This window comes from Panthera onca, chromosome A3 (genome assembly GCF_046562875.1).
Source record: "Panthera onca isolate mPanOnc1 chromosome A3, mPanOnc1 haplotype 2, whole genome shotgun sequence".
Lineage (NCBI taxonomy): Eukaryota > Metazoa > Chordata > Mammalia > Carnivora > Felidae > Panthera > Panthera onca.
Genome location: NC_138341.1, coordinates 30,255,905 through 30,269,499, shown reverse-complemented (window position 1 = coordinate 30,269,499; position 13,595 = coordinate 30,255,905). Strand labels below are relative to the sequence as shown.

At 37.8% G+C, this 13,595-nt stretch overlaps 1 protein-coding gene and 1 long non-coding RNA gene across 4 annotated transcripts in view; one reads left to right on the top strand and one right to left on the bottom strand.

The window, feature by feature from the left end:
• LOC144615960 (uncharacterized) overlaps positions 1 to 13,595 on the bottom strand; it is a 426,549-nt gene that overhangs the window by 87,763 nt on the left and 325,191 nt on the right. The gene's annotated exons all lie outside the window — the stretch shown is intronic.
• The window catches only part of HEATR5B (HEAT repeat containing 5B), a 97,988-nt gene continuing 84,461 nt past the window's right edge, over positions 69 to 13,595 (top strand). The window contains exons 1-5 of one of the 3 annotated variants that reach the window (XM_060652495.3): positions 69 to 159; positions 1,129 to 1,276; positions 4,184 to 4,395; positions 6,772 to 6,880; positions 8,434 to 8,583. In XM_060652495.3, coding sequence (XP_060508478.1) covers positions 1,151 to 1,276; positions 4,184 to 4,395; positions 6,772 to 6,880; positions 8,434 to 8,583 — 597 coding nt within the window. In that variant the 5' untranslated portion in view covers positions 69 to 159; positions 1,129 to 1,150. Of the gene's footprint in view, positions 160 to 205; positions 561 to 589; positions 610 to 1,128; positions 1,277 to 4,183; positions 4,396 to 6,771; positions 6,881 to 8,433; positions 8,584 to 13,595 lie in introns of those variants that run through there. The other 2 variants (XM_060652512.3, XM_060652503.2) reach the window with 2 other exon arrangements.

The following is a 13,595-nucleotide window of genomic DNA, read 5'->3' as shown; positions in this document are numbered from 1 at the left end:
GGAGGATGTAGTTCGTGCGCTTGCGCAACACGAGCCTTCCGCGCACGCGCTCTCCTCTCGTTTCCTGCTGGCCGGCGTGCGGGAGGCGGGGCATCCGGGTCGTTTGGCAGCTGCTTCTGGCCCCGGAACTCAGCTGTTCAGCCCCTGCCAGACTAGCAGGTGAGGCCATCCCCGTTGCGGCCAAAGCACGCACGGTGACACGCACACACACCCCTGTCCCCCCCGTATGTTTTCAGAGGACTGGGGAGGAAAATCGAATTCGTAGGGAACATTTTTCTTTCTCAGGCTCCGGGCTTGGTTCCGAGTCACCGCCTCCTGTAGTTGACAGCCCTAAGTGGCTCCTGCGAGGCCTGCGGCGGCCTCTTAACATTTCCCCCCAGGCCGGGCGCTGCGCTACGGCGGTCCTCGGAGTAGCCGGGCTAACCCAGACCCGCAGCGCGCTCACCCTTTGTGGGCTGCATTTCCCCGACCGCCCGGGGTTGTCACTAAATCTTCGGCCACGGGGATCTGGCCTTCCCCATCCCGTCACCGTAGGAAGACTCTTGTTGGAGACTTCCAGTGTGAAATCTTTATTCTGGGAGTTTTGACGTCGTCCTGCGCCAGGGGAGGGTAAGGGTGCTGTGCACTGAGCCGTGGGCGAGAAAAGAGGAGGGTGGATTGTCAGGCCCAACCGGTGTATGATCTTGGTGCCATGGTTTTCCCATTCGTGGAATGGGTTAATGACATATGTTTTGCTAGGCATATTTCTTTTGGAATAACGTCTTCTTTGCAATATTTTTTTTAAAAAGCTATCTCTATGCCCAACGTGGCGTTCAAACCCAGGACCCCGAGTTCAACAGTCGCATGCTGTACTGGCTGAGCCAGGCAGACGCCCTGTTATTTGCAGTATTGATTTAAATTTTCCTTTTTTCATTCTTCACCAAGCATGACTCATTTATGTTTGTTTTTGTTTTACCCTTGTTCTTTAGAATTAGGTTCTTGGGTTTTGCCTCAAAGAAGTAATGTAAATTTCCCGCAAATGAAATGAGAAGTAAAACCACACTTTTCAATTCTTAGTGGTTGCATTCACTAAGCTTTGACTTTTAACATTAAAAAAAAATCCTTACAAGTATTTCTTGATTTGTTAAGGTGTGACTTTTAAACTTCAGTAATGGAGCTGGCCCACAGTTTATTGCTAAATGAAGAAGCTTTGGCTCAAATCACTGAAGCAAAGAGACCAGTTTTTATCTTTGAATGGTTGAGATTTCTTGATAAAGTATTGGTCGCTGCCAACAAGGTATAGTATTGCTTTTTTTCCCAGCTGGGTTTACATAATGAAGAGTATTATATGTTCATGCTTTGTAAGGGAGCACGCATTATGTTTTGGAAAGGTTGTGGGTCACTTATGGAATTGAGAATATAACACAGTAATAGAAATTTTTGTCTGGTCTTTTTCTATTTTGTGGCAAAACCAGAATCTCATTTGAACCTAGCTCTTTGCCTACTTCATGTCTCTACCCGAACAACTGAATGTGACTGGAGAAAAATATGATTATATGACTTTTAAATTCACTCATCTCCACCTTGCAAATGGTCCCTCCGCGCTGTCTAGCAATCCCAATATCTTCACTTATCTCTCTGAGGAGTTATAATGGGGTGGCTTTTTTTCTGTTTTCTTCTTCCTACGTAGTCTGTTTTAGCCTTCTTGCTTTTCATTATGTGTTTTGTTTTCTGTCTTTAAAATTAGATACTTTCCTCAAATATCTGATAATGTTTGGCTGTCTGCTCAAATTTAAGAATGAGTAGTACGTTTCCTGGGCAGGGTGAAGTTTGTTAACTGTGCTTCACTGTAGGCCAGTCCTGTGGTTTGAAGAACCCCTGGCATTGGCATCATAGATTTCCCTTGGCTAGTCATTCCCAGGAAGAGACTTTTCTACTCTAGTGTCCTAGGGCATATCACTAGCTGCCTAGATTCTAGGAATTTGGGGAGAAGGCTCCAGGCTTCAACATCCAGTATGAAAACTTCCGTTTAATCCCCTGTTTTCAGTACAGTTTTTCCAGCCCACAGCTGTGCTGGAGCTTCCTAAGTCCCGAATGGAGGAGAGAGGTATGAGAGTCTTACAACTTCTAGACTCTCAACCATTTCCTCCAGTTCCAGGCATAATTCACTCCCTCCTCCATAAGCACCTGGAGCTTCAAACAACAACAGCAAAACAGACATGAGCTTCATGGGATTCTGTGTTGTAAGTTGCGTCTCTTCTCAGCTTTGCCCATTGGGGGTACCTGGCTTCTGTATATTCTGTTGATTTTTTTCCTGTTTTCTTTGCTCTTGTGGATTTGTGCATTTGTGTGTGTGTGTGTGTGTGTGTGTGTGTGTGTGGTTGCCCTTTAATATAGTTTTACTAGTATTTCTGGAAAGACAAAGTTAATGCATGGATTCACTTATGGCCCTTAGCTAGAAGTCTCTATTTTCTCTTAAACCCCTTCCAACTGAGTATTTGCTGCATCCATTTCACTGAAATGGCTCTTGTCCAGTCATCAGTGATCTCACATTGTTCCAGCCAATGGTCAGTATTCCATCTTAGTTGACCATCAGCAGCTTTTGACATAGTTGATCTTCTCTCTTGAAACACTTAATAGGTATTTTATTTTGTTGTGAAGAGTATATACAAATATTTATTCCCGCAATGATATCATCTAATTTCATGATTTTTGCTACCATCTATACAGTAATGACTTGCAGATCTCCAACTACCTCTTTCTCTTTTAAATAGCATCCCAAAATTAACATATACGAAGTTAAATTCTTGATTTCTCCGTTCCAAACCTGTCCTTTCCTCAGTGGTCACCATCTCAGGAAACAACCATTTCTTCCTTCCAGTTGCTCAGGTCATAAACCTTAGAGTCATTCTTCTTTCTTTTGGAAATTTCGCATCATATTTATCAGCAAATCCTAAGGGTTCTATCCACTAAACGTGTCCAGAATTGAATTATTTGTTATCATTTCCATTGTTCCCACCCTCCTCTCTCATCTGGATCATTGCAACACCTTCTTAAATGCTCACTATGCTTCTGACCATGGACCTTGTGGAGTATTTTTCACTCAGTAGTCAGAATGTGCCTATTAAAACATTTTGATCATGTACCTCTTATGCTTCAGATTCTCAGGATGAAATAGAAAATTCTTACAATGGTGTATAAGGGGCTATACAATCTGGTCCTTTCTATTCTTCTGACTTCATCTCTCATTACTTCCTCTCTCTGACTCTCTGCCAGCCAGACTGGCCTTCTTGCTGTCCTCGCCCAAGCAAGTTCCCACCTCAAGGCCTTTGCCCTTGTTTCTCCTGCTTGGAATATTTTTCTCTCAATATCTGCATAGCTCACACCTTCACTTCTTTTTAGAGAGGCCTTTTCTTACTAATCTGAACAAAACAGTAAGAACTCACACTATTCATTTGTTTATTCGGTAAACTTTGCCTCTCCCCACTAGAATATAAACTCACAAGGGCAGAGACTTTGTTGTGTTCACTGTTTCATCCCAGTGCCTAGAATAGTGCTTGGCATATAATAAGTGCACAATAAGCATTTCTTGAATGAATGAATGAATGAATGAACTCTCAGTATTGACTATGAGTCTATTTGAATATCTTTTTTTACTGCCTAGGGCTCCTAGAGTTTCTTTTGGTTTCCTTCACGGACCTGTGTCTTATGAACTGCTGACTTGGCTTTTACAGGGCAGCCTAGCTAGGTTCTAAGATGTCAGTTGTCCACGTACCCAATATTTTACATCCTTTGACTGTTGGTTTCTTAGTAAGTTGGTGTGGAAACTTTTTCATCTAGAGCAGTCACTTGTATTAGCAGCTAAATTTTTGGTATTGGAGGGGAACGAAGGATAACATTTAGGAAAGAATGGTTCATTTATTCTTTTTAAGACTTTATTTTTAAGTAATGTCTATACCCAGTGTGGGGCTTGAACTTACAACCCCAAGATCAAGGGTTGCATGCCCGACGGACTAAGCCAGCCAGGTGCCCCAAGAATGGTTCATTTCTTACCAAACTTTTCCTTATCTTGAACATTTTCATTTATGGTTTTATGCCTAATGTAATATAGATTTTAACTTTTGAGTATTTTTTATTTTGATTGAAAGGTAATGAAAGCACACATAAGAAAAAAGCTGATAATGTTCTTTATTTTTTATAACAGACTGACGTAAAGGAAAAACAGAAAAAACTTGTTGAACAATTAACTGGATTAATCAGTAGTTCACCTGGACCACCTACACGAAAATTGTTAGCTAAAAATCTGGCAGCACTTTATAGCATTGGGGATACTTTTACTGTTTTTCAAACACTTGATAAATGTAATGATATTATCAGAAATAAAGATGACACTGCAGCCTACTTACCAACAAAACTGTAAGTACTTAATTTGACGTTTTGGTTTTTTTAGAGTAACTTATCTTAATAAGGGACTACTGATCATAAAGACCCCAAGGTCAATGGAACCTGAGGCATGCTGCTTGACAATGAAAGCTCTAAGTAGGTCTGGGGAAGGGTTTCTTTTTCAATATGTGTTTCATCGCCCCTGGGACTTTTCAGTAAACTACAGAGAATTGGTGTGGTGTCCGCAATTTGCACAGAGATCTCTTGGTAAATTTGGATGGAGAGAATATAAGAATATTCTGAGATAGAAAAGTCAAGAATTTCTAAGTGATGGGATTAAGGCAGGAATGGGCAAACTAGCCCACAGGCCGAATCCAGCCTGCTGCCTATTTTGTAAATAAAGTTTTATTGGAATACAGACATATTCATTCGGGTGGTAGCTGCTCTCATGTTATAATGGCAGAATTGAATAGCTGAGACAGAGACCATTTTGCCTGCAAATATGCTGACCTCTAAATTAAGGGCTTACCCAACTCGTGGCTCGAACTTGTGGTTTGGGTCAAAGACAGACATTTTCAGAGCAAGCCTTAAGAATAATGGCAATGGGGTACGTCCTATGAAAGGGTCAAATAAGAAAATCAGCAGTTAGAGTACAGTGAGGAGTGTTGTCCAGGGTGGGGTGGGGAGGGGAAATGACACCTAAATAAGCTTAGCTGTGGTGTGAGCGGAGAGCAGTGTCAGGAAGGCTTCTCAACAAAGCATCGGCCAAAGAAGATCAACAACAGGGAAGGACACATGGAAATAGTCAAGTAAGTGGTTAGATGGGAAGAAGGGAAGGTGGATGTGATAGGCCAGGGATTGACAGACTTCATGAAAAAGAGCCAGGTAATAACTATTTTTGGCTTATAGGACCATATATACATTTCTGTTGCAACTACTCGCCTCTGCCCAAGACTGTATGTAAATAAATGAACATAGCTGTGTTCCATTGAAACTTTATTTACAAAGCCAGGTGGCAGGCTGGATAATGAGTCAGATTCGGCCTGCAGGTAGTAGTTTGCCAACCTGTTTTCTAGGCAAAGGAAACTTCTCATTGGAAACAGAAGTAGGTTCTTTATACTTTACAGAGCTTTTCAGAAAGATGCAAAGTAGAGGAGGGAACAAGTCATGAGAGGAAGATGAGAAGTTCAGTTCTGGGTGTGCTGACTTGCAGGACAGGAGGCAATATCCAAGGGACAGTGTGTATAGTCGGTAGTTGGAAGTCGTGGTCTGGATATCAGAGCCCTGAGTTGAGAACGTAGCTTTTGGCAAGTAGAACTCTTTGGTATGGATAGTTACCTAGAAAGAGTTACTGTTTGAGAACACAGACTGGCCAGAGATACATCTCTAGAACACCATGCAAGGGGCCTGGGCCAGTTTAATAGCTTACAGAGGAAACAGGGACATTATTCTGAACCTGGACACTGATTTTTAAGTCTGTTTTCAACTGCATAGGTATGTTGTGATTAGATTCTGTGTTGTTTAGTATAGATGTAGATCTCAAAAGTTTTGGAAGAGATTAGAGAGCACCAGTGCTTTCCAGTTTAATTTGGAATTTGAAACTAAACTTTGATGGTTTAGTTCTCCACCACTTAGCAAATCCACACATGGTTTTCTAGTTCTGCTTAAGTAGAATTTATTACATATTGCATATTATTCATATGTATTTCCAGTGGATTCATGGATTCTGTGTAGGAATTCCCTGAATATTCTGGCATGTGACCTCAGTCATTTTTAGTTTTGTTATCAGCCTGGAGAGTATTGAAAAATGCACAGGACTTAGAGTCAAACAGATGAAGGTTGATTCCATGATTCTGTTATTTATTACATATATGATAGTGAAGTGAGCATATTTAATGTTTCTGCCTCAGTAACTTCCTCAGGACCCATAGCTATTAGGTGGCGGGTCCTAGGATTTAGACATAGATCTGCCAGACTTCAAAGCTTATGCTTGTCACATAAATGGTCAAGTCACAACACAGTAAATAACATAATTTTGTGAAAATGAATAGTTGACATGGAGTGTTATATATAATGAGAGAAGAGAAGGAATCGTTGTGGATTGACATAATTTGGGAAGTTTTCATGAAAGGAAAACTTCGTTTTTTTTTCCAAAAGATGGGTAGGATTTCTTACATAAATATATTTCTTCTCTTGTATTCCTAACAGTACAGTTCGATTAATGGTAGTATTTGTTGTGATCGTAATGAATAGGTAGGTAAACAAGGTGTTTTTGAAAGCTGAAAATTAAGGATTTGTAGCCAAAAGTGTCCTGCACAAATACAAATTGATTTCTGAAAATGAGAAAGGTATCATGAAAATTGTTTTATTAACCTGAACAGTGACCAGTGAAAGCATCACTTCTTACAGGGCTGCAGTGGCTTGTGTTGGAGCATTTTATGAAAAAATGGGGAGAATGTTAGGAAGTGCATTTCCAGAAACAGTGAATAATCTTTTGAAATCTCTGAAAAGTGCAGAGGTAAGTTTTACAACGAATATTATTTAAATGTTTTGCTTTTGGCAGGAGTTAGATGTCAGTTAAAAATATGTTTGCCTTTTTTTCCTGTCACTGTGGTACTCCTAGTACTTAGCAAGAAGGTAATTTAAGATTATTACTTGCAAAAAAATACATCGCTTGCCCCTTCTTTAATGTATATTACCTTATATTTCAGTGCGAAGGAAAAGAATGCTTTTCCTTGGCACCTGGGCAAAAATAGGTTTACTTATTATTTTTTATTTAGCCCTATGGATATTTTTGCATTGCCATTTTATTTGTCATAATTAATGTATTAGGCTCCAAGAGTTGCCCAGGGTAATGAATGACCATGGGGACTTAAAACAACAGAAATTTGTTGTCTCACAGTTCTGGAAGCTAAGATCCCAAATCAATGTGTTTGGCAAGGCCATGCTTCTTCTGAAGACTTGTGAAGAATCCTTGCTTGCTTTCTTCCAGTGGTTGCTGGCAGTCCCTTGTTGTTCCTTGGTATTCCTTGATTTATAGACACATTTCTAATTTCTACTTCTGTTGTCACATAGTGTTCTCCCTCCGTACCTGTGTTCTGCATCCAAATTCTTCTTTTCTTATGAGGATGCCAATTATTGGAGTAGGGCCACTTCAATAGAGTATGACCTTGTTTTTATTTCATCCGCAAAGTCCTTATTTCCACATCAAGTCGTCTGCACAGGTAATGGGGCTTAACACTTGAACTAATCTTTTCGGAGGACACTATTCAACCCACAGCAGCTGCTATTTAGTAAAAATAGTTCTATTTTGTGATGTCAATTTCGTGTTACTTCTGAAAGTTCCTTATCAACTTGGTGTTGACTAAAACTGGACCAAGCCCTGGACTCTCACAGTCTAATTCCTTCATCTCGGAAAAGTAAAGGTTTCTTGGACAACCCTTCTTCTGGGAATCATTTGTCCATTCATTTATTAAACAATGATTGAGGACATACTGTCAGGTAGTAAGCACATAAAGATGAACAAGATGTGGTCCCTGACGTCATCAAGTCTAGTGGAAGAGATCTGTGTATGAATAAGTGTAAGAGTATGAAAACAGGAACAACAAAAAGGTGAAGGTTTAGCATATCTCTGTGACACATTTTTTAAATGTGTTGGATGGTTCTTCTCTTAGAATGCCTATATTACTTAACTACTGTTTTGCTTAACCATTCACATTCTGAGGTTTTGGATCCTTGAGATACACTTATAGTGAAGTTTTTGAATTTGTTTTCATGTTCTCATTAAGCTGCACTTCAACATATTGTGGAAACATTAGAATATGTTTTCTAGTTGTAACCTAATTTCTCAGAAAGGTATTACTTAATTGAAGTTAATAACTACTCTTACCTTTCAGATACTTTCTAGGATACTTTATTTTATTTTGCTTTTCATTACTTACTGTTTACAATTTAAAGGTAAGACTATGAGACCAAGAAGCCCAGAAAACTGTTGTGTTTTGGTATGTTCTTGTTTAAACATGGAATTTGTTTTGCAACAAAGTTTTCAGTTTGATTTATGTTCACTTCTAGTCTCAAGGGCGAAGTGAAATCCTAATGAGTCTACAGAAAGTTCTGAACGGACTGGGAGGTGCGGCAGCTTCCTCTCATCGTGATATTTACAAGAATGCCAGATCCCTCTTGACTGACCGGTCAATGGCTGTTCGGTGTGCAGTTGCCAAGGTTAGTGCTTGGCCACTTTATAATGCTGTTCCTTCTCCTGCTTGCTCTTTTTTTTTTTTTTTTTAAGTTTTAAAATATGATAGTATGCTTATTGTCCCCATGGGTTAGTTTCATTTTATAAAATTATGTATAAATGGAATCATGTGGTATGTGCTCTCTCTCTCTCTCTCTCTCTCTTTTTTGGGGGAGGGGTCTGCCTTCTTTCACTCAATGTAATTATTTTAAGATTCATCTATATTGTTACACATGTGTCAATAGTTCATTTTCTTTTCATTGCTGAGTAGTATTTCATTGTGTGGATGTACTACAGTTGGTTTATTCCTTTACCGGTTAGGGACATTTGAGTTGCTTCCAGTGTAGACTATTACAAAAAAAGCTATGAACATCTGTGTACAAATTTTTGTGTGGACATATGCATTCATTTTACCTGGGTAAATACCCAGGACTAGAATAACTGGATCCTATGATAGATTTGTGTTTCATTTTTTAAAAAATTGCCAAACGATTTTCCAAAGTAATCATACCATTTTACATTTCCACCAGCAATGTATGAGATTTCTAATTCCTCCACATCCTCACCAACATTTGGTTAGTCATGCTTGTTCATTTTAGCCATTCTTGTATATATGTACACACATCTCATTGTGGCTTTAATTTCTATTTCCCTAATGACTAATGATGAGCATATTTTTTTATCATTTATTTATTTATTTATTTATTTTTACATGAAATTTATTGTCAAATTGGTTTCCATACAACACCCAGTGCTCATCCCAACAAGTGCCCTCCCCAACGCCCATCACCCACTTTCCCCTCTCTCCCACCCCCCCTCAACCCTCAGTTTATTCTCAGTTTTCAAGAGTCTCTTACGGTTTGGCTCCCTCCTCTCTAACTTTTTTTTTTCCTTCCCCTCCGCCATGGTCTTCTGTTAAGTTTCTCAGGATCCACATAAGAGTGAAAACATATGGTATCTGTCTTTCTCTGTATGACTTATTTCACTTAGCATAACACTCTCCAGTTCCATCCACGTTGCTACAAAAGGCCATATTTCATTCTTTCTCATTGCCAAGTAGCATTCCATTGTGTATGTAAACCACAATTTCTTTATCCATTCATCAGTTGATGGACATTTAGGCTCTTTCCATAATTTGGCTATTGTTGAGAGTGCTGCTATAAACATTGGAGTACAAGTGCCCCTATGCATCAGCACTCTTGCATCCCTTGGGTAAATTTCCTTTCCCCCTGAGATCAGGAACACGACAGGGATGGCCACTCTCACTGCTGTTGTTTAACATAGTGTTGGAAGTTCTAGCATCAGCAATCAGACAACAAGAGAAAAACAAAGGCATCAAAATTGGCAAAGATGAAGTCAAGCTTTCACTTTTTGCAGATGACATGATACCATACATGGAAGACCTGATAGACTTCACCAAAAGTCTGCTAGAACTGATACATGAATTCAGCAAAGTTGCAGGATACAAAATCAATGTACAGAAATCAGTTGCATTCTTATACACTAATAATGAAGCAACAGAAAGACAAATAAAGAAACTGATCCCATTCACCAAGAATCATAAAATACCTAGGAATTCACCAATTTCACCAAGAATCATAAAATACCTAGGAATAAACCTAACCAAAGATGTAAAAGATCTGTATGCTGAAAACTATAGTAAGCTTATGAAGGAAATTGAAGAAGATACAAAGAAATGGAAAAGCAATCCGTGCTCATGGATTGGAAGAAATATTGTTAAAATAATCAATACTACCCAAAGCAATCTACACATTCAGTGCAATCCCAATCAAAATTGCACCAGCATTCTTCTCAAAGCTAGATCAAGCAATCCTAAAATTTGTATGGAACCACAAAAGACCCCGAATAGCCAAAGTAATATTGAAGAAGAAGACCAAAGTGGGAGGCATCACAATCCCAGACTTTAGCCTCTACTACAAAGCTGTAATCATCAAGACAGCATGGTATTGGCACAAAAACAGACACATATTTTGATGTGCTTATTGCCATCCATACCTTCTTTGGTGAAGAATCTCTTCAAATCCTTTGCCCATTGTTTTATGGAGTTTTCTTATTATTGAGTTTTGATAGTACTTTATCGTTTTTTTATGTATTCCTTTATCAGATACATGATTTGTAAATATTTTTTTCTCAGCTGTGGACTGTCTTTTCATTCTCTAAATAGTGCTTTTCTAAGAAGAGAAGTTTTGAATTTCGTCCAAGTCCAATTTACCAATTTTTCTTATATAGACCATACTGCTGGTTTTGTATCTTAAGAAAATTTCCTAACTGAAAGTTTCTCTTATGTTTCCTTCTAGAGTTTAGTAGTTTTATACTTAGATATACACTCCATTTTGAGTTAATTTTTTAATATAGTGGAAGGTATGAATCGAAGTTCTTTCTTTTATGATCCATTTTGAGTTATTTTTTTAATATGGTACAAGGTATGAATCAAAGTTCTTTTTTTCATTTTTTTCTTTTTTTCACACGTATATTCACTTGTTCCACTACCATGTTGAAAACACTATGCTTTCTTCACCTAACTTGCATTTGAACCTTTGTTGAAAGTTGATTGTCCATATATGTATGGGTCTATTTTTGGGCTCTTATGTTCTATTGATCTATTTTGATGTCAATAACACTATCGTAATTACTGTACCTTCATAAGTCTTGAAACTAGGTAGTATTAACCTTCCAACTGTGTTCTTTTTCAAAATAGTATTCTAGGCTCTTTGCATTTCCATATGAATTTTAGAATTTATCAGTTTGTAGAAAAATAACATGCTAGGATTCTGATTCATGCTGGTATTTTGCAATGAATCTATAGATCAATTTAGGAAGAGTTGATATCTTTTTTCCTTTTTTTTTTTCGTTTTCACATTTTTATTTAAATTCTGGTTAGTTAACATATAGTGTAATATTGGTTTCAGGAGTAGAATTTAGTGATTCATCACTTATATATAACACCCAGTGCTCATCACAAGTACCCTCCTTAATACCCATTAGCCATTTAGTCCATCCCCCCCCCACCTCCCTCCATCAACCCTGTTTGTTCTCTATCACTGAGTCTCTTATGGTTTGCTTCCCTCTCTCTCCCCCCCTTCCCCTTTGTTCATATGTTTTGTTTCTTAAATTCCACATATGAGTAAAATAATACGGTATTTGTCTTTCTTTGACTTATTTCACTTAGCATAATATGCTCTAGCTCTATCCATGTGATTGCAAATGACAAGATTTCATTTTTTTTGGCTGAGTAATATTCCACATATATATGTGTATATGTATATGTATATGTATATGTATATATACACATATATATACATATGTGTATATAACCACATCTTCTTTATCCATGGAAGAGTTGACATCTTAACAATATTAAATCTTCTAACCCTTGAATATGATATATTTCTCCATTTATTTAGGTCTTTGTTTTCTCTTAACAACACTTTGTGGAGTCTAGGTGTAGGTCGTGTACATCTTTTGTCAGATTTATTCTTAAGCATTTTATATTTTTGATGCTATTTTAAATGGTATTAATTTTTAAAATTTTAATTTCTAATTGTTCATTGCTAACACAGAAATACAATTGGTTTTTGTATATTGACCTTGTATCTGTCAGTGTTGCTAAGTGACTTATAAGTTCTGTCAGCTCTTTTAATGGATTCTGTCAGATATTCTACATAGACAATCATGTTGTCTAAGAATAAAGGCAGTTTTATTTGTTTTCCAACATGGGTGTCTCTTGCTCTGGCTAAATCCTTCAGTACAATGTTGAATTAAAAACATGAGAGCAAAGGGACGCCTGGATGGCTCAGTTGGTTAAGTGTCTGACTTTGGCTCGGGTCGTGATCTCATGGTTCGTGAGTTTGAGCCCCACGTTGGTCTCCGTGCTGACAGCTCAGAGCCTGGAGCCTGCTTAGGATTCTGTGTCTCCCTCAATCTCTGCCCCTCCCCTGCTCGCTCTCTCTCTCTCTCTCTGTCTCAAAAATAAATAAAACATTAAAAACAAAAACAAAAACATGAGAGCAAAGATCCATGTCTTATTCCAGATCCTTAAGGACAAAATATTCAGTACTTTGCCATTTAGTGTTAAGTGTTGGTTTTTCTTGATGACTTTTACCAAATTGAGGAAGTGCCCCCATATTCCTAGCTTGCTAAGAGGTTTTAGCAGGAATGGATGTTGGATTTTGTCAAATGCCTTTTGTTTTATACTTGATTTCTTGTGTTGTTTTTGTTGTTGCTGTTTTTGAGTTAAACTTCTTACTTTAAGATAATTGTAGATTTACATGCAATTATAAGAAGTAATATAGAGAAGTCTTTATAAACTTTTAACCAGTTCCCTCCAATGGTAATATCTTGCAAAAATATAGTACAATATTACAACTAGTTTAATACAGTGTTGACATTGACACAATCCATTGATCTTGTTTAGTTTTCCCAGTTTTACTTGTATACAAATTCAATTTTAAAAATCAATATTGGGCTATTTAGGTTATATATTTCTTCTTCAGTGAGTTATCTATCTCATTTAAGTTGTCAAATTTATTGGCATCAAGTTGTTTATAATATTCTATTTGTTCTTTTAATATATATTGAATCTGTAATGATGTGACCTTTTTCATTCCTGATTCTGGTGATTTGTGTCTTCTCCCTTTTTCCTTCATTTGTCTGGCTAGAGATTTGTCAAATTGATTGGTCATCACAAATAAGCAGCTTTTGGTTTTATTTCTGTTTTTCTTTTCGGTTTTCTACTTTGGCTCCTTTATCTTTATTATTCTCTTTTTTTCCCTGCTTACTTTGTGCTAAATTTGCTCTGCATCATCTAGTTTCTTAAGGGGAAGCTGAGGCTATTGATTTAAGACTTTTCTTCTTTCTAATATAAGAGTTACTGTTAAATATGTTCTCCAAAGTACTGAAAACTCAAGGCAGTAAGCTGGAACAATTATAGGGTTAACTTTATTTTCCATCTCCTAAGGCTCACTGTGCTTCATTGCCT